The 21,299-nt window shown below is 35.4% G+C and overlaps 1 protein-coding gene across 1 annotated transcript in view; it reads right to left on the reverse strand.

Moving 5' to 3' along the window:
- LOC149408902 (serine protease persephone-like) overlaps positions 1-21,081 on the reverse strand; it is a 30,329-nt gene extending 9,248 nt beyond the window's left edge. Inside the window, exons 1-8 of the mRNA XM_089650330.1 lie at positions 20,943-21,081; positions 12,547-12,650; positions 11,826-11,886; positions 11,479-11,582; positions 11,284-11,398; positions 10,602-10,714; positions 8,736-8,845; positions 2,588-2,746 (exon numbers count right to left, since the gene is read on the reverse strand). Of these exons, the coding sequence (XP_089506456.1) occupies positions 2,588-2,746; positions 8,736-8,845; positions 10,602-10,714; positions 11,284-11,398; positions 11,479-11,582; positions 11,826-11,886; positions 12,547-12,650; positions 20,943-21,012 (836 nt within the window). The 5' untranslated portion in view covers positions 21,013-21,081. The remainder of the gene's footprint in view (positions 1-2,587; positions 2,747-8,735; positions 8,846-10,601; positions 10,715-11,283; positions 11,399-11,478; positions 11,583-11,825; positions 11,887-12,546; positions 12,651-20,942) is intronic.
- Positions 21,082-21,299: the final 218 nt, after the last annotated feature.

The following is a 21,299-nucleotide window of genomic DNA, read 5'->3' on the forward strand; positions in this document are numbered from 1 at the left end:
AGGACATAGGAGTGTTTGTTGGTCGACCTACACTGAGGTGGCACTATACAGGTGGAACTATTCCTGCTAATAAGTTATAAGGAACCGGCGTTGCTTGAACTAACCCTTGTATGCAAGCGAGTTCCCTACAGAGCATCAGACCATGTGAAGCAACAGTGGGCCTGTTCCGCTAGCAGGGCATGTAGCAAGAATGGAAGATAGGACAGGACATAGGAGTGTTTGTTGGTCGACCTACACTGAGGTGGCACTATACAGGTGGAACTATTCCTGCTAATAAGTTATAAGGAACCGGCGTTGCTTGAACTAACCCTTGTATGCAAGCGAGTTCCCTACAGAGCATCAGACCATGTGAAGCAACAGTGGGCCTGTTTCTATATTAAAGTGTTTAGTGTGGCGCACAGTTTGCTGTAGTCCACCCTTGTATGCGCGCGAGTTCCCTGCAGAGCATCAGACCATGTGAAGCAACAGTGGGCCTGTTCCGCTAGCAGGGCATGTAGCAAGAATGGAAGATAGGACAGGACATAGGAGTGTTTGTTGGTCGACCTACACTGAGGTGGCACTATACAGGTGGAACTATTCCTGCTAATAAGTTATAAGGAACCGGCGTTGCTTGAACTAACCCTTGTATGCAAGCGAGTTCCCTACAGAGCATCAGACCATGTGAAGCAACAGTGGGCCTGTTCCGCTAGCAGGGCATGTAGCAAGAATGGAAGATAGGACAGGACATAGGAGTGTTTGTTGGTCGACCTACACTGAGGTGGCACTATACAGGTGGAACTATTCCTGCTAATAAGTTATAAGGAACCGGCGTTGCTTGAACTAACCCTTGTATGCAAGCGAGTTCCCTACAGAGCATCAGACCATGTGAAGCAACAGTGGACCTGTTCCGCTAGCAGGGCATGTAGCAAGAATGGAAGATAGGACAGGACATAGGAGTGTTTTTTGGTCGACCTACACTGAGGTGGCACTATACAGGTGGAACTATTCCTGCTAATAAGTTATAAGGAACCGGCGTTGCTTGAACTAACCCTTGTATGCAAGCGAGTTCCCTACAGAGCATCAGACCATGTGAAGCAACAGTGGGCCTGTTCCGCTAGCAGGGCATGTAGCAAGAATGGAAGATAGGACAGGACATAGGAGTGTTTGTTGGTCGACCTACACTGAGGTGGCACTATACAGGTGGAACTATTCCTGCTAATAAGTTATAAGGAACCGGCGTTGCTTGAACTAACCCTTGTATGCAAGCGAGTTCCCTACAGAGCATCAGACCATGTGAAGCAACAGTGGGCCTGTTCCGCTAGCAGGGCATGTAGCAAGAATGGAAGATAGGACAGGACATAGGAGTGTTTGTTGGTCGACCTACACTGAGGTGGCACTATACAGGTGGAACTATTCCTGCTAATAAGTTATAAGGAACCGGCGTTGCTTGAACTAACCCTTGTATGCAAGCGAGTTCCCTACAGAGCATCAGACCATGTGAAGCAACAGTGGGCCTGTTCCGCTAGCAGGGCATGTAGCAAGAATGGAAGATAGGACAGGACATAGGAGTGTTTGTTGGTCGACCTACACTGAGGTGGCACCAAAGATATTAGAAGAACGAGATATGCTATGTTGTCCGTCGGACCGTAGGCGGAGTACTACCTAATTAGGGTACTTTGAACGGTATCGGGACGTGTACGCACAGAAATCTGTTCTATGTATTAGTGCGGCTACCTTAGCGTAAGCGAAGGTGTGCAGTAGTATTGGTGAACAAAACCGGCGACACTGGGCAAAACAATTCCACACAGTACGAACTGCTCATAGCACATCTCGTTCTTCTTTATAATATCTTTGGGTGGAACTATTCCTGCTAATAAGTTATAAGGAACCGGCGTTGCTTGAACTAACCCTTGTTTGTAGGTCAGTGTGGAGATGCCATTGTCTTTTGTATCAGCACTATTATTTTAATGACAAACTAAAAGCAAGTAAATTACCTAATGACAACCTAATTGTACACCATTTTAGCAGATGAGACCAACCTGATGAAAAATGAAATAAAATGTGAATATCACACAAGAGTCCCAACTGCTCCCAAGCCAGTGAGACCATCGTATGTCCAATAGTTGGTGTATGTTGTGAGGCTGAAGACAGTAGGGAGGGAAATGAGATGGGGAAGAGGAAGGTGGGAAAGTACTTGGCTATTCAGATCTGGTCACCAAATACGGCTAAAGCCATCTCAAGCAATGTTTCAATTCCGAATGGTGAACACCAGAGCGATACTGAGAGTATCTTCCACTCTGGAAAGTGCCGCAAAAATACTAAAATAAGATTTACTATTTGAACCTGCGACTTCCGGATTGCTAGTCGAGAGTCTTACCACTCGACCACGGTGGCCGTAAGATTTGTAATGTTGATAAAATAATACTTAAACACTTAAATGTTTATAAAATGGAATGCAGAAATACGGCAGGTCTGAAGGTTCAGTTGCTAGAGTAAATGCCGGAAAAGCAAATGGTCTTTAATTCAAATTCCGGTCGCACCCATGAATATATATTTTTTATTTTTACTAAAATTATTCCAATGTTTTGTATAATTATGAAAAGCTTACTGTCTGTCAAGCTGCAGAAGGGCGATGCTGTTATACACTGAAGAGTAAGTATGGTTGTATAGTGGGTGGGCGTGTATTTTTATCACATTGTATATAGCGTCAGGGTTGTACTGAGGTGTAAAGTTCCCCCCCAATCCGACGAACTTGACCCACTCTGAGCTGAAACAAAAGAAGTGCAGGTTATATTAACATTGCCGTGTGCATCTTAAGTAGGTCTAATTGTCTAATACAATCACTACGTCATCTCAGATTCACCACCATAATATATTTTTTATGGTTTTATATTTCAAAGGAAAACCGCTGATTCAATTCAATTCAATTTTTTATTCTTTTAAAAACATTACAAAATCGTTAATTTTAAAGCGTCTTAAAATAAATTGCATTGATATAAGTAGGTACACACATATTATAAAGCAGAATTTAGTGTAGCTATACACTATGGTGTATTATTTGTAAACATGGAGGGGAAAATAAAATTACTGCCTCGGACTAGCGGCAACAAAGATTGCTGGTCAAGTAACGTCGCTAGTATTGGTCCACCGAAATAAAAGTTTATTTATCAAGTACCAAATACCTAACGATCGGCGGACTCCTGTTGACCCTTATTACGTGTTGCCGTTAAATGCACGGCGAATTTGGAGAGTATGTCCAACTTTTGGTAAAATTAATTTTAGTTCTCAACAATATCAACAGATGTAGCAAACGCAAGAAGTGAAATATCTAAAATTGCTATCTTAGCGACAATCAAAACCCTATGCGCAGTTGTGAAAACTAAAAGAGGTGGGTGTTACCCAAATCGCAATTCCAAACAGCATATACTGGGTCTTAAAAGCAACTTCTTAAATACTAAATATATATGTGGATAAATTATTTATTTTTTTTGGTAAACTAATGTTTAGGACAAGATTTTTTATGCATAGCACAAAGGGTAACAATTATTTTACAAGCAATAATTATTAGCCTGAAACACTCATCCACATTGAAAAATCTCCTGATAAAAGATACATGACGCCAACGGGACCGTTGACCGTGGACCGGGACCGTCCCGTTGGCGTCATGTATCTTTTATCAAGAGATTTTTCAATGTGGATGAGTGTTACAGGCTAATAATTATTGCTTGTAAAATAATATATGTGGATATCTGAATTGATTCTGTTCAACTACCGACTCATCTCGCTAACTTTACTCTCCGAACAGTTCGAGAGAGTTCTTAAGGCTCCGAAGTAAGTGTTCAAAAAGATATGTAAATACAAATGTTAGAGTGAGCGCGCTAATATTATAAAAATAAGACAGTAAAATTGCGAAAATTGTTAAAATATATAATGAAACACGATTCGTTTAGTAAAAATTCCTTCTACAAATGCCTAAGTTGCATTTAAAGATACACTGTGAATTTTTTAATACCTGTGAAATGTTAAATAACAAAACAAAATGTGTTTGTGATCATTTTCGGAGCACACTTGAGATTTTTTTCGATCTATGGAATTTCGTATAGTTACCGTTTCTACTCAAATGTATAAATATTATCTTCAAAAACAACATAAATTTTTAAGTGTTCAAGAGAAATGTGTTATAAATTGGTAGAAATACGAAATGCGTGGCTTAAAACCAGTCGGGTCATGTGGTGCTATATCTGTCACCAAAAGACAAATCCTCATGAAACTAACTCCACATCTCCTTTTCTACTATGGTCAGACATATAATATAAACAGAATAATAAGAAGGAGTGATCACCTGGCGATCACGGGCGGCCGCGGGTGTTATAGCGCGGGATAGTTAGTCAGCCAAGAATATTTAGTTTATTTCTGTTTGAAAATGGTTTTATGTTTTCATCATCCAAAACAAGTGAATTTGTAAAAGAGCCATTTTTTATAAATAACTAGCTGAACGCGTTGCTGTGGTTCAGTCTGTCTGTGCTGATACAGAAACAATAGCGCGTGTTGCTTTTACGTCCAACAGATGGCGCTGTTTACAAAAAACATGTTTTACCTGTCACAGGTGACATCTATGTACTATATGTATATGAAAACACATACATATTCGAATGCAACATTGTGTCAAAATTACAAAGCAATCAGAAGAACTTTCGGAGATTTAAAATTTTGAACAAAAGAACATTTACGTTTTTATTTATATAGATACATTTGCAGTGAAGGGATTTTGGTTAAATAACGAAAAGCGCCCACTTATATTGTACACAGGTTCCTATTTTTATAATTTTGTGATGATAACCTACTGTTACCAGCTATGTACCGTTTATGTTAAGTATGTTATGTTCAGTGGCGGCCAGCTAATATGTGCTCCCGAGCGCCGAACAACCAACAAGATTTCCGACATGGCTAATCACAATACGAAACTCGGTTCGGTTATAATATCTCATTCAAAAGGTACCTACTTATTAAGCGCGCTTAACTTGCAGACCGACTTTGACTTGTGCCTATGTTCGTAGCAGTTCGTTTTCGATTGCGATCCAAAATTTAACTGCTTTGTCGCATATTCTGTGGAACAGTCGAAAGCGTGGGTCCATACCATTACATACTATTCTTTGCAAATAATACCATATCAAGAACGGCGTTCGGAGTTTTACCACCACATCAGAAGGAACGGTTTATTCAGTAGAAAGTTAAACTAAAACGCGTATGTTTGATATTATTGTCGATATCGTTGTTTCAATTTACCATCTGCTATTTTTCAGCGAATGTTACGCTGCTTCGATACAAGCATACCGGATAAAACTTGTCATTAAGAGACGAGTGATGGTCAGATTACTTATTATCAGTTCAGTCAGTACTCGCCGTTGCCAGGCATTGTCTCTTGAATTTAAAACTTTTCTTACTCTGAGAAAGTTTTGAAGTTTAATTGCAGGTTATATCGATCTTGTATATCAATTATTAATAAGGCATATCAATTGCATATTATACTAATTTATGATTACTTTTGTGTTTGTTCAACGTATAAATTAAGAATGAGTTTGAATGTGGAATACATTAAGAATAATAGGTCGAGTTTTGAAAACAAAGTGATAATAAAAAATGCCGGTCCACCTAAAACCTGAACTGATAATAAAATAAGAGTGCAAATCTGGATCGAAGAAGTTTACTCGATCATTTAACAAAACAATGTATAACAAAGCTTGTAGCTCTGTGCATGTGATCAATTGAATAGTTTATTTTGTTTTACGTGTTTAATTTACGATGTTGATTCAGTTTGGACAATCAGCGGTGTTACTGATGTAACTCACCTTTCTGAAAAAATCAAAAAACATAATTCTTATCATTTACATTTACAAAAAGTTTTGAGCTTAAAGGTTCTAGGAAAAGTTGACATCAGAATGCAATTGGATTCAGGCTACCGTGCCTAAGGTAAACACCATAATGAGCTATTTAATAAAAATCGATACAGGTCAAATTTCCCAGAACATGATTTCAATGTGACGCTTAAAACGTATGAAACGTATTTACTTCCTAAATAAAGTTCAGTACCTAAAAGGTAAACTCTGTGCAATTTACGCCCGCGACGATTTTTCAAAAGCTAACGGCGATTTATCAATTTTACAACTTTTTTATAGTACTTGTTTATTAGAAGACTTTCCCGAGACTGTGAAATTACTAAAACTTTTGTGCACCATTCGTGACCTTTGGAATGACCTCAGTTGAAAGCTAAAGATGTTTCTCAACGTTAAAAAGAATAAAATCTTTTAACACGTTGAGCCAGGACAGACTGATCGCACTATCAGTGTTAAGCATTGATAGAGGTCTTTGCTAAACAAAATGAACAGAGAATAGAACTTCTTTATAAATAGGTATGTACCTTTATTTAATTTATTTTATGACTTAATGTTGTAATCCGGTGAACCCCCACATATTTTGACCACCGGCCGCCACTGGTTATGTTATGTTATGTTTGTGTTATGTTTGGTTTCTTTATGTTATGATTATGATGTATAATCAATTTTATTCTGTAATTTGTTGTATTTAATTTAAGAAAAATGTTAATTGTGTATAAATAAAGAATAATAAAAAAAGGGACTTTGAAGTTTTGATATTTGATATAGTAGGGTAACCAAACGGCAAATTAAAAATTATTTTTATTAATATTTTTTGGATAATTTCTAATTGGAAGATGTTTTGAATGCACCTCCCCAGAGATTGAATCAGGGAGAAATAAATGGTTCAATTCTAAAATTAAATATATTTCTTAGCCCGTTGTCCCACAGGTCGGTAAGGAATGGACATAAACGGAGTGTTATAAGACCCTATGTCGTGTGCTTACTGACCCGTGGGACGACGGGCTTATTCTAATAAAAAATATACAATAATTTTTTTATACTTTCTATTGTTTGTACCACTTCATATTATACCATGGTATTTTAAATTAGGTTTAGCGGTAAGCACAAAGCAGTCAGGTTTACATTATTTGAATTAATATTACAGTTATATGAGTGTTTACCAGTGGCGGTCTGTGACTTTTCATTTAGCTAGCTAGAGTGGTTGGCTAGTGGCTAAAGATTGACAAAAACCATATATTTTAATAATTCAATAAAAGAAATATTTTAAGAAAAACAACAACAACATTATAAAACTAGGCCACGGGAAAATAATTTCACTTAGGGCCTATGCCATCTTTGGGGATGCTGTGTAATTCTTGAAGAAGGTCTTGAAGAAACCCATATCGTAGGAGGGAACAAACACAGAGGCCCGCAAATTATTTCACAGCCAAGCTGTAGAATTAAAAAATAAATCTTAGAAACGACCTGTTCTCTTGTGACAAATATTAAACGTGTACAAATATAGGCAGCATCTTCCATTAAAATACCGGTACTTACTTGTAATACTTGTATCACTAATGCAACGGAAACACTCCTAAAACAATCTGCATCTCTTAAAGTTACTGGAGGTCTAGCACGGTCAGTCGATAAAGCCATATGTCATATATGGTCATCAATTGATAAGAAATGATCCGACGGCCGATAAACATATTTTAGGCCTCCATAGCATCAGATAAGCTTCGTTTAAGTGACAATATTCACATCTTCTTTAATAATGTCGTTCTTTGTGCAAAATTACTGGCTTATTAACCAACAGAGTTGAACTAACGAAGCTCTTAGAATTAGAAAGGAAGTCGTATACGCGGTGAACTGAGGCGGATACGGGTACCGCCACCCCGAGAACTATTTATTACATAACCCACACCTCTGCCATACGTCACCCCAAGTGTTTCGCTACATTTGGTGACTTAGCAGGGGTGCCCAGTTCATCGGGATCTTGGCGGCAGTGTGTCTGCCCACCAACTGCATGGCAGGCCGGATCGGGAGAGACTGGTTGGTGGAGACCTTTTCGCCTCTCCAACAGGACTCTCTCGGAACATTGCCTCGCACCGCAGCGGGAGGGATGGATTCATACATCTGTCATTCCTGGACTCACTAACCCCCAGATTCTAATCCACCCCTTATACCCTTTTCCTTCCCAGAACTTCCCATCCTTCCTTTCCTAAAGAGAAGCCCCACACAGCATCCCCAAAGAGGACAGAGGCCCTGAGGGGAACTGTTTGCCTCGTGTGTGAAGCTAATAATAAATTTTTTAAAACCATCATTTCCTCTGAAATCATAAGATTTATTAGCAGATACTTACTTCATATTTACTTATAAAACAAATATTATGGTTTATTTATCGTTTTTTTAATTTCAAATAAGGAATTTAACAAATAAGTCACTATCTCAATGACATTTCTATTTTGAAATATTTTCAGGCAGGTAGGCGCTATAATATTGAAAAAATGCAAATAAGAAAGTCAAACACAACGATTTCACATAAAAAAGTAATCTTTACTGAACCATTAAAACGGCCACCATTCTGTACCCAAAACTAAACGTACAGACAGATTAATTACAAAACGGTCGAGTTTAAACAGGACTTCGCAACACAAAGTCAATTATGTGAGGTAAATTCACTAGTTCGCCACTTATACCACGAGTTTTTAGACACCGTGTATACCAAGAGTTTGTGAAATATTGTCTAAAATGAGCTTCAATCTTTAAGGTTAGATCGTTCAAATATCAAACCAAATTTGTTTTTTCTATTTTCACCGTTGCAATTTTCATTATAACAAGGAAGAGTTGAATTTTAAAATGAAGAAACAATAAACTCACCCAATCACTGTAACGATGTATGCAGAGCACACCACCCAACGGTCACTCAGTAATGTCACTGGGCTCCCCTGCCAGGAGATCTCTCCACTCCGACCTGATCCAATTCGTCCCTGGGAACACAACACATCTTCATATTAATTTCTAAGCAAGTGTTGTTTTAAATTGCTCGCAAAATGTTTGCTGATTTTCGTTTTTTAAATGTGATTTTCGTTAAACATCTCAGTATTGCCCCGGTGAAAGGCCTTCAGAATGGAAACTTTGCTTCAAATGGCTTTAGCCATGTTTAGTGGCCACCTGTTCCCCACTCCACTACCTTCAGCCTCATAATAACATCTGCCCCGATGATGGAAACTGTAATGCTGTCTGAAATTTTGGATAGAGTTGGAGGTAGCGCAACAAGGCATAGTACCCCAAAAAAGAAATCACCTCAGTTAAAAGATGTAATTTACATGTTAGTATGGGTGAATAATATTAATTGAAAAACAATAAATTAAATTGAAGATAAATACTTTGAATATACAATACAATTTTTTTTTTAAATTTAATTTTTAATTTGATCCCATAGCCACTGAATCCAGAGCCAAGGACTTTACCCGCCCGCCGATGTTTTCAGAGAAAAGTCAGATCTATAGCATAAATTTAAATTGCGTTCATTGAAATTTTAGTTCCTTTCTATTAATGGGCTTTCAATTTTGTTTAACAAATTTAGTTTTTCTCCAAAAAATAATTAGTTAATAAATAATTACATTTCAAAAGTAATCTTTGATAAGATTTTTGATCACCAAAATAAATAAATGTTTTGCAATGAATAAGCAAATAGTATGGAAGTATGCGTCGATTTGAATGTTGCTTATTTCAAGAACAACGGACTCTCGTGTCTAAGATGAATGAAGTTTGTATATACTTGACTGGCCACGCACTAGGCAGCCAACATGATCTGCAATTTGTATTCAAGCAACGTCCTAGGGCTTTATGAAAGCCAAATATAGTTGGCTGCGGAAGCCAGTCGACACATTGTGATTGCGCAACCAGCCTCAAATGTGACTAGAGTACATGTGTGTGGATGCCTCAGTCCTCAGTCCTCAGTCCTCACGTACTTGTCGTGACAGCCAGTAGAACTGGTGATATTGGCTATAACTGACTGCTGCTTTATAGGCCGGCTGCCTGGTGCGCAGCCAGCCCAACTCTAAGGTCATGGTATTTCAAAGAGAGAGTACAATATAGACAATGTAATATAGTGATGAATACTAGGGGCAGGAGGATGAGTTTGTTTATTTGGGAAGTATGTTTAGAAAAGATGGAAAGGATTACGACTATTTAAAATCAAGCAAAATTCAGATTTTTTAGTAAAAATTGTATTTTTTTTTCAACAACAATTTAGTTAAGTAAAGCAGCATTTTGAAAAGACGCAGAATTTTTTCATACCTACAGGACGTTAAATAATATAATATCATATTATTTGTTTATTAACTCGGCATTTTGACGCTTAGACGGTTTGGGCATGTCGAGCGGATGAACCAAAAAAGTAGTGTAAGGAGAACATACGACTTGGAAGTTACTTGAGTCGAGTCGGGTCAAAAGTCAGAATAACGCAAGAGTATGTGAGATGAATTATGAATGTGAATAAAGCAAGGAGTGTATGCAAAACAGAGTATAGTAACGGTGTATTCTCTCTGCCTACCCCTGCCAGGAAACACAGTGATGGATAGTTAGTTATTTCAAGAAATTAATTAATATATAATAAATAAAGCTAACTAATGTCTGAAACTTACATTGTGCGGGGCCTCGGCGGCAGTCCTCATGGGAGTCTGGTGATATACTATGTTAGAGTCTGGTGTGTTCTGAGGATACAGGTCTGAAACTTACATAGTGCGGGGCCTCGGCGGCAGTCCTCATGGGAGTCAGGTGATATACTATGTTGGAGTCTGGTGTGTTCTGAGGATACAGGTCTCCCCGAGTTTCCGACAGCTTTATGCAATCTGTAGAGGAAACAATTTTTTTTGTATTAGGCAATTCAATATAGTGCTTCTTGTGTCATTACTTCAGTCAAGTAAATTAAAAACGTATGATTTAAAAAAATTAAGAATGTTATGTTTTACACTTGCGCTAAAGGAAAAACATAAAATTATTTTTGCTGATGTGTGGTTTAGTAGGAGGTCTCAAAATAATAAATTGACGTGCCCTACTTAAAGTTGAGAGTAACTCTATTATTTAGTCTGAAAATCTATTAATTTAAAGAACCACTTAGCACTTAGCAGACATTACAAGGAAACATATCATAAATACACAACATGAAGTATCTTATTCCTGTATATTTTTAAATTTTGAAAAACCAAAAAATGTCACAGTTTTGTCGTAAATCATCCTATTGCATAGTTTGAAATTTAAGAAAATACAATACTAATTGTTAAATTTCAAACTATGTATTAGGTGTATTTACCACAAAACTGTAAGAATTTTATTTTATAATTCTCTACTGTAAACTAACAGATTTTCAGATATGCAACATAGTTTTAGAATATTTGTGGTCAGGTTTAACAAAACTCACATTCTGCGGCCTTGGAGGGAATCGGTAGCTGAGTGACAAGTCCCTTCGGCAGCGGCGGACAGGCAGCCTCCGCGCAGCACACCAACTCCGACTCGTTATCAGTCAAGTCACATTTCTGTAGCAAAGGAAGGTCATGTTAGGGGCGCAATGTCAAATTATTTGTTATTGTCAGACACATAAAGGGAGGAACAGTACCTGTGGAAAAATGCCTTTAAAGGCGGCCTCCTTCGCTGTCTGGCAGTTGGCGAATGGTCTGCACACTCCCGAAGTCCTCGTGTCCTTCATCGTGCAGTTCATCCCTTCAAACAAACAGATACACCAGGGTTAAGCAATACAACACAACATGACGATGAATATTCTACCCGCAATCCAGATTCCGATTAATGTTTTCTGGTCTACGGGTAGATGTGTTACCAAAAATTCAGAAGACTGGCTGCCTTTTGCAATGATGGTATTGTGGTGATGAGTGAGCTCAGGGATTCAACGAGCCATCGCATCGCCTACTGGATTTATAATGAATGATGATTAGGTGGGTACTATACCTTCAACTGCGGTCACCAGAGGGCAGCAGACAATCTGAATGTTGCCCTCTACGTCGCATGTCTGAAAATAAAATAGTTTTGTTATTATATTATATTACCTTTTTAAAATTTATCTTCTTTGTGATTTTATTGTTTAGATGTGAGGGATAAAAAGGCACAGAAAATAAAAGATTAGCTCACGTACGAGAATCGAACTCGGGACCTGTCCTCGCTCCGAGAGGAATGCATGAAGAAACAGCTGCTCGGATATTTTTTTTTTTACCCTTAAATTTGGATTTGAGGCAAAACAGCATTTAAGCAATTTTGGTTTGCTACAGTGACTAATAATGTTATGAATTGTAAGTCTCCACTCGCATTAATTATTGAATTAACTTCTATGTTTCTGATGGATATTTTTTCTTTAGACAGTTTTATCTCCCGGCCTTTGGGAGTAACTCGCCGAATCGCTTTGGATTTCTACATCAATAGCGTTACAACGCTACGAATTGTTGCATTGGGTATAAGTTATCATTCCATTGTTTATTAAAGGTACAATATTTAAAATAAAAAATTTTGTTGTTGTCTCCGGACACTCCTTGTTTTTATGGAAAGTGTTTTAGGAAAAACGGCCAGAAAGAGAATTTTTTTAAAACAGTTTGTTCATTGGTGGTTTAATTTTTTATTATAGCAGGAAATCAAATTGCCGTAAGTATAAAAACTTGTAATTTAAGATTCACATTACCTGTGGCAAAATGCCTTTACTGGCGGCCTCCTTCGCTGTCTGGCAGTTGGCGAATGGACTGCACACTCCCGCCCTTCCCGTGTCCACCACCGTGCAGTTATCACCTACAAACAAACAGACACACTGGGTTACACAACACAACAGGTGAAGGTGAATAAAGTGTATGAAATGAAAGTATCAATATCCACCCACCCAGTCTAGTGTTGACGTCTCTCTATGTCCACATTGAACTAATACAAAATCAACAAACAAAAAGATAGTGTACTAAGTTTAAAGTTTTAATTTATAATAAATTGAGGATCGCGCATCACACCTGTGTATTCTTATCTCACGGAGTTGCGTTTTTTACTGTTTTTACCCCAAGTACAAAACTGTCACCAAGTGTCAATCTTTTCGGAAAAAAAAAACTCTGCCGTTATAAAGTAAACAAGTGTCAACTAAAGTGATTACCATCTTAAATTGAAAGTTATTATCTAATAATCATTTTGGTAATTATTTACCTACGACTACCGTTTGAGAAAATATTCCGTACATGTTAGGTTAGGTTGGATTAGGTAGAATTAAATCACAAACCAGTCTATACAAACCTAGCGTAGCCCACAAACTACTTGAAAACTGGGATATAACTCTAAAGGGGACGCGAGCAGGCGTTATTAAAGGGGCAATTTTTTGTAGTAGTAAAAACGGTAGTCGTAGGTAAATATTTACCATCATTTTTTACGTAGATCTCGCTGATAACAACATCCAAAATGAATACTAAGTGCGTCATATGTCAACAAAATATTGACACCCCATCAGACTTTGTATGCTGTTGTCTCTGTGAAAGCAATTATCATCTCGGCTGTGCGGAAATTGTGGAATCCTCCCGTCGAAGTGCAAGAAATACACAATGGAAGTGTAAAAAATGCATTCAACATCCAAAAAATAAACTGAAGCAGACGACAAAAAATGATATATTATTATTATTAAATGATGAACAGCCATCTATCGTCAAACAAGGTAAACAGATGAGTGAATCACCAAAAACTGCACCCGTCCAGCTAAAAGGCACAGATAGTTTATCAATTACAACCACAGATGGCAATAGGCTTCTTACTTCAGGATTATTTATTAATGAACTATCCAATTTTAAAACGGCCATAATGGAATTTGTTGAAAAAAAACTAGACTCATATGCCCAAAAATATGAATCGATCATCTTACAAAATCAAGAAATTATTAAATCAATACAATTTATATCGGAACAACACGATGAATTAAAAATGCGCATAATTGACATTGAACAATCACAGAAAACAGTCAATACTGATATGATGGAATTAAATAAGCGTAATTCTATCCTACAAAATACCATATCCCAACAAGAAGACAAAATTGACCGACTGGAGTACCTAAACCAAATATGCAATGTCGATATAAGAGGTATTCATAGACATATGAATATTAGTAGACCTGCCCTAAGTGATTAAAAGCGTATTATCCCCACTCCCCATACCGGTTCCATTGGAGCCGGCTGTGCTCGCGTATGGCCTCAAGTGAAATTTGAAAACGTGACGTCATCATTCTTGTGCGAACTATGGTCGAGGCATCATCGGTTCATTTTACGAAATAACACGGCAAAATGTTGACTTGTACTATGAAAACTTGTAAAAATAGATGTGAAAAAGAGAATAAACCCAATTGTCGTATTACATTCCATATATAAGCATTATTTTACTTTATTTTAAGCATATTCACATCGTATAATATAGATCAGTTTTAGAAACATATACTATCACATCGAGAAACGTCTGGACGCGAAACACAAAGCTGGTTGGTTGCTGGGGAGTAAATTATGAACATTTATAAAAGTGTCTTAACTAAATACTTAAACGAAATATTCGACTCTGAAAATAGAACCGAATTTTTTCGCCGAATTTGGACTTCGCAAATTTGTTCATAACGTGGCGAGTAATTTGCGCTCCCATGTAAAAATGTCTATTCATTCAAAAGCAGATTATACTTTTAAGAAGTAAATGGTGATATTATAATGCGAGATGCCTATTTACTGTCAGATTGATTTATTGACGAATCACAGTCAGCTTCACTCCCTTCGTTCTTCAACAGTTGATTTTACCCCTCGCCATTATCTTCTCGTCTATTAATTCCTATGTCTGTGGAGGTATTCCAGAATCAAACACTGAAAATCATATTCAAACACTTAAAAAAATATCAAAAATTATTAACTATGGAGATACCACACTACCCTTACAATCTGAAATTACGAAAATATATAGGCTAGGACCGAAACTGTCCGAGAAGAATCCCAGATCATTAATAGTGTCTTTCAATAATATTAAATCACGTGATGATGTTCTAAACAAAATTAAATCATATAAAAAATCCACTGCGACCACCACAAATAAACTAAACACAGCGGACCTAGGACTGTCACAAGAAGCCAAACGTATTTATGTGTCCGAACACCTGACACAAAAAGGAAAATATCTACTTTCGCAAACAAAAAATTTTTCCAAAGAAAACGATTATAAACACTCCTGGACGGCTTCGGGGCGTATTCTGCTGAGACAAACGGACACCTCCAAAATCATCACAATAAAAAATGTCCTTGATCTCGATCGACAAAAACGTCAATCACTGTGACGGTTGATAAAAGGTATTTCATTCTTTACTGTGCTACATAATAATAATAATCACTCGGCTGATATCTTTTTTTTTCGCAAGTAAATCCACTGGACGGATAAATACTAACATATAAGTTTGGGAGTTTCAATTAACTAAGAAATTAACTACCAATAGACTTGAGAAATCAAAGATTTACGCCGAAATTGTTTATTTTGAAATAAAGACTTGTCAACTCAAGTCAGGGCATTGAAGTTTTTGGTACAAATCTTAGGACGGGTTGTTTCTTGGAATTTAAACGATTCATCAAATTTCAAATTCGTTTTTCAAGTTCTTTGAATGTTCTGTTATTATTTCGGTTTTGTGTAACAATAATGATATAATAACAGAACTTGAAAATAAATTGATGACTTGTTCAAATGACTTGCAGCAAAGTCACCGGGAAAATAAACATGACGGGAAAATAGTCATATATGATGTTGGGTTCATAAGTTAGTTTTTTCAGAACAATTATTATTTTTAATTTTGGAAAACGATATGTTTAGTTTTCTTTTTGATTTTGTTATTCGATGTTTGGAAAATTTTCATCTTGGAATACTTTTTTTTCTGTTGGGAAATTTTTGATTCTGGATCCTTTATTTTGCTGAAAAAATTTCCTCGGGAAAAATTTCTCAGAAAAAAGGTGGGGAAATTTTTTTAAAAAGAATTATTATAGTTTATGTATGAAGTTTGAAAAAAAAATGATTAAAAGATCAATTATTCTTAAGCAAATCTGAAAATTTAATTTCGCAAATTCTTATAAATATATTTATCTTTTGATATTATGTGTAAAAATTTTCCATGTTGGGAAATTGTTATTTTTGGAAAAAAAAAACCGGACAATTGTATAATCGAAAATCTTTTTTTTGATATTATGTGAAGCTTGGAAATTTTTTTTTTTGTAAAAAAAAATATTTTGAAAAATTGGTATATCGAAAAATTTTGATTTGGAAAATTGCTCGAATGTTTTTCATAAAAGAATCATTCCCCCGAGCAGGTCAAAAAGTGATTTTCATGTTAAATATTAACTGTATTATTAGCACAAGTAGCTTTAAGTTGTGGCATTACTAAATAACGAACTGAGTTCAAAAGTTCCAAAATAATCAATATTTTGTGGTTCAAAAATCACCGATTACAAAAAAGACTCCAGCGGACCACAAAATATTATTTATATATTATTTCGGAAAAAATTGAAGATTTTCAAATGAAAACTTAAACTTGGTTAGTTATTTAGTAAGTCATTTAATCTAATAATACAAAAAATATTTAACATGAAAAAACGCGCTAATACATTTGGTAGAATGACCCAAAATAATGTATCATTTTATATTATAATATTTGGCTAATTTACGAGTATATAGCGTCATTTTCGTGAAAAATTACCTCAAGGGCGCTGTACTAATTTATTTATTGAATAATTAGTGTTTTGTTAATAGATTATTTTCACACGGATATGAGGTTCTCTTGGTAATACATTTGTATGTATTAAAATTAAGAAAAGATGACGGTCATTTAATATGTCAATTTGTGACAGAAAAAGGAGACCTAGTTATTCATATTAGAGGTAATCTTATTTGGTTGGTCAGAGGGAGAAAACATAATATATCGGGAAAACAGAATCTCACTGGCAACAGTTTGTAACATTTAGGATTTATCAGGTATCAATGCATGGATTTTGTATAGAGACCAGTGGCGCACCACAAAAATATACATTTATAGAAGAGTTTCCAAGAAGACAAAGAGAAGCATTGTGTAATGGTATGTAATTACTTCAACTGGTGACTGTACTGGTAGTGCCTCAAGCACTCTACATTTTTTTTAATTGTTCTTTATTCAGTAAAGTTTATACATTACAGTAAACGGGTAAATTTTTGGCCACCACACTAGGCACATGCCCGTGTTGTAGTGGTTTTACTTTTAAGAATAAATCATGACAAACCTGCGCCTCGCGGCAGGAACAGTACAGAAACGGACTACGCCTCGCGAGGACCAAAGAAGTTTGTTAAATATTTAAGTGTATCACAAGTCATTAGATTGCACCTCACGAAGGAAAAACAATAGGAAACGGACAGCTTCTTGATAGGATTAAAATAATTCATTCGTGCTAATATTTTTCACCAGTCGTTTTAAACGAAAAAATTGAGATCGTTATTCAAAATCAAATTATTTTTGAAAAACGTTGCGCAAAGTGGTACAGTAGAACCCCGTGAATTCGAACCCCGATAATTCGAAAAAACGCGTAATTCGAAATTTTCGCAAATAAAATATCCGCAGAAATTTTTTTTCATACAAAATGGTTTTTTATTTCGAAATTCGTAATTTATTTTTATCCGCGCACGAAAATTTGTTGGTGTAATTCGAAAAAAAAAAATTTTTGCGAAAATAATTCATAATATTTCGTAAATCTGAATCTAAAAGTCAGCCGTGGCGGTAAAACGCCAAAAAATGTATTTTTACATCGTCCTAATTATATTATTATTTTGTAAATCTGAATCGATTTATACTGGAATGCCGAGTTTGAAGGGCCGAGAAAATACGTTTTATGTCGTAGTTTTACGAGTTTACACCAAATATCTGAATTTCCGCGACGAAACTCGGCCGCGAAATTTCGATTTACAAATCGAATTTATTTCGAATATTTGAATTTCAAATAACCCGCCGCGGCGGAAATCGGCCGCGAAATCTCAATTTACGCGGAAATGTGTCGTATTTTTACGAATTTACAAAAACATACTAAGGATATCCAGCCTAACGCAGAGTACGTACATTGTGCCACTCATTATTTAAATTTGGTGATAAATTATGCCGTTAGCAGTTGTGTGGAAATACAGATTTTTTTCGCAACGTTGCAAGATTTGTATAACTTTTTCGGAAACATCATCAAACATTGGGATCTACTGTCAAAATTCACTGGCGAATCGGACACCATTCTAAAAAAACTAAATCCGACTAGATGGTCCGGTAGGGTCAATACGATATCTGCAATAAAACTTCGTTATTTTGATATTATCAAAGCATTATCAGAAATAGTTCTAAAGAGTCCTAATAAAGATGAGCGTAGTGAAGCAGAGAGTATTAAAACAAAAATGCTAAATTTCGAGTTCGTGTTGCTTTGCGAATTCATGCACAGTGTATTGAACGACATCAATTATGCATCCAAAACTTTACAAAAATGCGACATCAATTTGGGCGAGGCGAGTAAAGTTTTAGCAGAGACCAAAGCAAAGTTGCAAATTTATAGAAATGATTTCGAATTATTCAAGTGCAAAGCCTGTGAAACTGCAAGAAAATATGGTATTGATACCCATTTTCAAGAAAAAAAGGCAAAGAAAAGTTAAAAAACATTTTGATGAATTAGCTGCTGATCACCGATTTCCAAACCGAGAAAAAATATTTAAAATTGAGATTTTCAATAATGTACTAGACACAGTAATATCTCAATTAGATACACGTTTTATTGGTATGAGTGCAGTCTATCATATATTCGATTTTCTAACACCAACATTTTTATTACATGTTGATGAAGCAACTTTATTACAAAAGTGTGACGAATTCCAAAGAAAATATTCAGATATAATAGGCCCTAGTTTTTCACTTCAATTTATTAATATTTACCATCTAGTTTTACCTCAACTAACTCAAGCATGGACTGTTCACCAATTATTATGTAAGGAAATAATGAGCAAATATGGAGTGCTAGAATGCGACCTAACGGAAGTATTTACAGCAATGTTATTATTCTTTACAATTCCTGTCACTTCTGCAGCAGCTGAAAGGTCATTTAGCAAATTAAAAATAATAATTTAAGAAATAAGATGGGCCAAACACATTTATCGCTAATAGCAATTGAAAACAAAACCGCATCAAGCCTGGATTTAAACGAAGTCATTGATACTTTTGCGAAAACTAAAGCTAGGAGAAAATTGTAAATATAATTGTTATTTAGTCAGTTGATAGGCCCGACCTTTATACAGGGTGTCCGGAAACTCGTAGTACAAGCGGGAAACTGGTGAATCTACATCACATTTGGAGTCGATTTTGTAGTATATTTTTTTTTATTTGAGCTTTCGTTATCGAGTAAATCGAGTTTGAAGTTGATTTTTTTTTTTTAAATCAAATTCTTATAAATTATTACTGAAGATCAAAGTACCCAACTAATTAAAACTATTTGAAAGTAAAACAAATGAAGAAACTCGGATTTGAAGCATTATTTTGAAATCACCCTTCATTTAACCCGGTGTAATCATAAAATATTTCTGCTCTGCAGGGTTAAAACATCTGTTATTCAACCCTAAACACCAGAAAAAACTTTAACCCTAAAATAGCCGAATATTTTTTTTTTTGATAATGCTCAAATCAAAAAACTTTATGTTTTTTTGGGTTCCCCATGTGGTGTAGATTCTCTAGTTTCCCGCTTGTACTACGAGTTTCCGGACACCGTGTATAATAAACCCTTGAATCTTCTCTATTTCGTTTTATTAGCCAAACCTACACCAAGTATTAATTGTAATTTATGTTGTTACTGTTTAATATTTTTATTACCTGCCCTGCAGTCTGTAGTGCACAAAAAAGAGCTTAAGTAGCTTAGCATTTTTAAAGTGTTTGTATATTTCATATTCTTATTTGGTAAAACCTAATCAGTTTACATAGCAGTGGGGCCCCATTTTTTAATTTGCCCCAGGGCCCTTGGTTACCTAGCTACGCCACTGGTTATCAGTTGGGTCTATTGTGCGGTATTCAAAAAATAACGAAATATTTAGGTCACTAATTAAGTAATCAGTTTTTTTGAAATTGGTTTTCACTCCTACCTACAGAGAATTTAAAATTTTTAAACAATAATTATGCATCGCATATTTCAATTCTGTAAACTTCGCCGCAACAAGATAAAATCCTGTGTGCGTGATTGTAGGAAAATGAACACAAAAATTGATATACATTTTTCAATTGACTGTTGAATTAGGAAGTGACCATTGCAGACAACTCCACAAAATAACAAAGTTCCAGTCACCTATCATCCAATACTTCTTACATAATATTATAAATCCTACCAGATTGGATTTACTTAACAATATTTGTGAAGTAAATTGAGTTAAAAATACACAGAAAAAATCTTTTTTTAAATTTAAAACGTATCGATTAAAAAAAATACTAAAGACTTTTTATAACAAACAGCATTAAATTTGTCGAAATGACAGATTTTCGTAAGAAAAATTAGCATTAAATAAATGTCGGTAAATCTATTGTTTAGTGTTGTAAGTAGGTATTTGTGTCGAATTGATTTTATTGTAAAAAATGTATTAATAAACCTCTTAAATAATCACGGGTTTCAGTAAAAATGGGTATATTATAATCAATGCCAGCTAATCTAGTTTTAATGGCCAACAAATTGGAGAGTTGTTAGGTATATAACTTGTTTCCAATTTATATGTAACACAGAAGAATAGAAAAATAGACAACACATTATATTCTATTTATTGTTATCAAGTTTAATTTTCGGAACTCCATTTTAATTTGAAGTTTTTATTTAGTATTATTTAATTTATTTAAAAATAGCTTATTCATAAATGTTCTGTATAATTATTAATGAGCGCGACAGATGTTTCGCCTTTCAAAGGCATTATCAATCAGTTTGAATATATAAAAAAAAACGAGAAAAAAATAATTATTCAGAATTCAAATTGAAAATTTAAAGTGGGTATGTTTATAAAGTATGAAAATATTATTAAAATTCTTACCTTGCCGCTGTCCCGAAACTAAAGATGTAATTACTAACACAGTGAACGCGATTTCCTCTAAGAAACTCATTTTGAAAAATATTTTGAAGTGAAGTTATTTTTAAAACCGTACTCTATAATGTACCGCACTCTACGATGTTACATCTACAATGGTTGGAAACAGCCAAGCAGTCATATTTATAAAGTTTTTTATCTGTTCACTCAGAGTATGAAAGAGACAACGAATTATTCTTATCGTAACGCCAGTTATTTTTTCGCAAACAGAAAGCAATTTGAAATTATTTAAGGAATTAATTTCCCTGTCTTCTTTGAGTATGCTGTCTAGAGGGACTTTTTAACGATAAAAAAATGTTTGTG

This window comes from Hesperophylax consimilis, unplaced genomic scaffold (assembly GCF_061612785.1).
Source record: "Hesperophylax consimilis isolate HC1 unplaced genomic scaffold, BYU_Hcon_1.0 scaffold_45, whole genome shotgun sequence".
NCBI lineage: Eukaryota > Metazoa > Arthropoda > Insecta > Trichoptera > Limnephilidae > Hesperophylax > Hesperophylax consimilis.